The sequence below is a fragment of the Octopus bimaculoides genome, chromosome 1 (assembly GCF_001194135.2).
Source record: "Octopus bimaculoides isolate UCB-OBI-ISO-001 chromosome 1, ASM119413v2, whole genome shotgun sequence".
Classification (NCBI taxonomy): domain Eukaryota; kingdom Metazoa; phylum Mollusca; class Cephalopoda; order Octopoda; family Octopodidae; genus Octopus; species Octopus bimaculoides.
In genome coordinates, this window is record NC_068981.1 from 100,602,877 (window position 1) to 100,605,748 (window position 2,872).

General features: G+C 36.0%; 1 protein-coding gene across 1 annotated transcript in view; it reads left to right on the forward strand.

Moving 5' to 3' along the window:
- Positions 1–2,872, forward strand: part of LOC106875347 (uncharacterized) — a 72,640-nt gene that overhangs the window by 21,739 nt on the left and 48,029 nt on the right. The window contains 1 exon segment of the mRNA XM_052967243.1: positions 2,023–2,063. Coding sequence (XP_052823203.1) covers positions 2,023–2,063 — 41 coding nt within the window.

Below are 2,872 nucleotides of genomic sequence, written 5' to 3' on the forward strand. Positions count from 1 at the left end.
AAATTCAAATTACAACAAAAGTAAATAAACAAACGCAAATAAACAAATGAAGTTTGCTTTTCGAAGCGTTGAGATGTCTTTTAGAAAGTTAAAGAAGTGATTTTAAATTCTCAATCGCAGAATAATGCTAATAATATAGCCTGAACAGGATAAACTACCCCTATTTTGCAGAGAAAACTGTAGGTGGCTAGCTGTGGACACGAACTCACATCCCCATGATTACATGTCACGATGCTTTGATCGATTAAGCTAAACTACCCACTACAAATTCCTCTGCAAATTAAGATATATAAATCTCGCTTTATGAGATGCTCTCATATGTTAAATTCAAATTACGACAAACGTAAATAAACAAACGAAGTTTGCTTTTAGAAGCGTTGAGATGTCTTTTAGAAAGTTAAAGAAGTGATTTTAATATATATATATATAGTTGGAAGTCAAGAAGAGTTCAGATTTTGAAAAGTTCATAATAGTTCAGGTGCAGATAGGTACTTTCCAGGATATGAAATCCATAGTGTTGCTGAGATATAGTTTGGTGTGTAAATCAGTGGTGTCAGAGGTGAAAACCTTGGAATTGATAGAAAAGTCATGTGCAGCTAGTCGTTTAAGGCTGTTTCTAGAATAGTTGTGCAGTTGGTTTAGATCTTTGCATGTTGTCCACACTAAGTTCAGGAAGTATATGGTGTAAAGTATGTGTGGCTACATGGTAATGGGACATAGGACATAGACTCATTTCTCTCTCACCTCTGTAGAACAGAAGCTAGAGTGAAATGAGTTGAGAACAATTTTTTGGATATGTTGCATTGACTTGCATGAAAGGAATGGTAATATATTGTGTGACAGACGTTGCAAACCCATACCTTAGAATGACAAACAGATGTTAAAACAAAGACAATAAGGGTTTCTTACAAAACAATAACGAAATCAAAATTGGGTTGCAGTTTGCTCACTATTTAGGTTGCATTTTTAATAAATTGCCTACAAATATCCATTTCAAAAACGAAAAAAAAGAAATTTGAAATTTAAATAAAATGATTCTTCACATGAAAAAAAAAAGATAAGTAAATTTTCATCTTAAAATTAAAACAAAGTAGTTTCTTGTTAATCGTTTGTTTATATTGTCTTTTCAGTTAATTATCATTATGATACTGACTCCAATGATAATATGCTTTGCACTTAATATTTTTATTTCATTGTTTCATTTTTTTCAACGTGTACATAATATTTAACTTCCTTGTTAAAACTAAATTCCAGTATATTTTCTCCATTAATCATTGCCATAAGGTATCATGCAATTTTACAGCATGTAGATCAGTGGTTCTCAACCAGGGTCCATACAAGATTTTGTTGTTAAAATTAATATGCAATGTGGTGAGAAGAGGTGAGAAAAGGTTTACAAACTTTGAGATTCACAGAGGGGATGACAGGGAACTGACACTCCTGGCAGTTTGCTGTGCTTGAAAAGACACATCCCAGCATGCAGGCTCATCCCTTACAACCCCTCCAGCTGAGCATCCCTAATCTTGTGGGCTCATAAGTGCACCTGCAGCAGTACTGTGTAAAAGCACCCAGTACACTCTGTAAAGTGGTTGGCATTAAGAAGGGCATCCAGTCATAGAAACCATACCAAAACAGACATGGAGCCTGAACAGCCCTTCAGCTGGCCAGCTTCTGTCAAACTGTCCAACTCATGCTAGCATGGAAAACGGACGTTAAGTGATGGTGGCGGTGGCAGCGGCGGCGGAAGAGGAGGAGGAGAAGAAATTGGTTATATTTCTCCAATACACAAAATATTTTAACATTTTTTTTTATACAATTGCTAATAATATTTCATTATAAAAATATAAGAGAATTTCTTTAAACATCGAATGGCTATGGGATCCACCCAAGTAAAATAGGAACCAGAAGGTCCACAAGCAAAAAATGGTTGAGAACCACTGGTATGCAGTGGCACACTGGTGTGCCATGAAACGATGCTAAGTGTATCGCAGTGTAATACTTTTAGTCATATTTTTAGTTCAGGTATGCCACTGAATTTTGGAAAGAATATAAATGTACCACAAGTGAGATAAGGTTGTGGAGCACTGGTCTAGATGATAATGCTACAATAAGAGTATTTCTGATTAAATGCAAGTTCTCCCATTGGATGAAACCATAGCATTACTTCATTCTGACTTTCTCATAATGATTTCTTGACAGCAATATTGAAGTAGTTTGCCATTGCTCTCCCCCAATTGGATGGCTGTTGACCCACAAGGAGCTCATCTACCCATTGACAGGGCTTGTTTTTAGTCCTACTGAGTGTCCAGACACCCTCCTCACAAGAATAGCAAGCTACTCATGGGGAAGTGGGGGGAGCCTGTTTAGTCACTGACTAATAACAGAACAGGTAGTTCCAGTTTACATGGTACCAGTAGCAGCTCTCATTGGGCTGTGATGAGATGATCCCTATCCTGACTTGTACTCCATTAATGTTAGTGACAAAAAAATGTCTCTCTTGTTCTGAAATTTTATATGCAACATAGACCATATCAATGATAACTAAAAATTATATGAGCCAATGAGTGAGCCATTATGAGGTAGGTTGACATACTAGAAATTGCAACCAAATCTTTACAAATCATACCTGCTATCTGAAGAACGTATCAAATAATGTAATCTTACATAAATAAATCAGGTAGTCAGAGCTCAGTCATGGCTGATATGGAGCTGAACCACAATAACTATAAATGTGTCACATGATAGTATAGGAAATGTCTTCTTCTTCTTCTTCTTCTTCTTCTTCTTCTTCTTCTTCTTCTTCTTCTTCTTCTTCTTCTTCTTCTTCTTCTTCTTCTTCTTCTTCTTCTTCTTCTTCTTCTTCTTCTTCTTC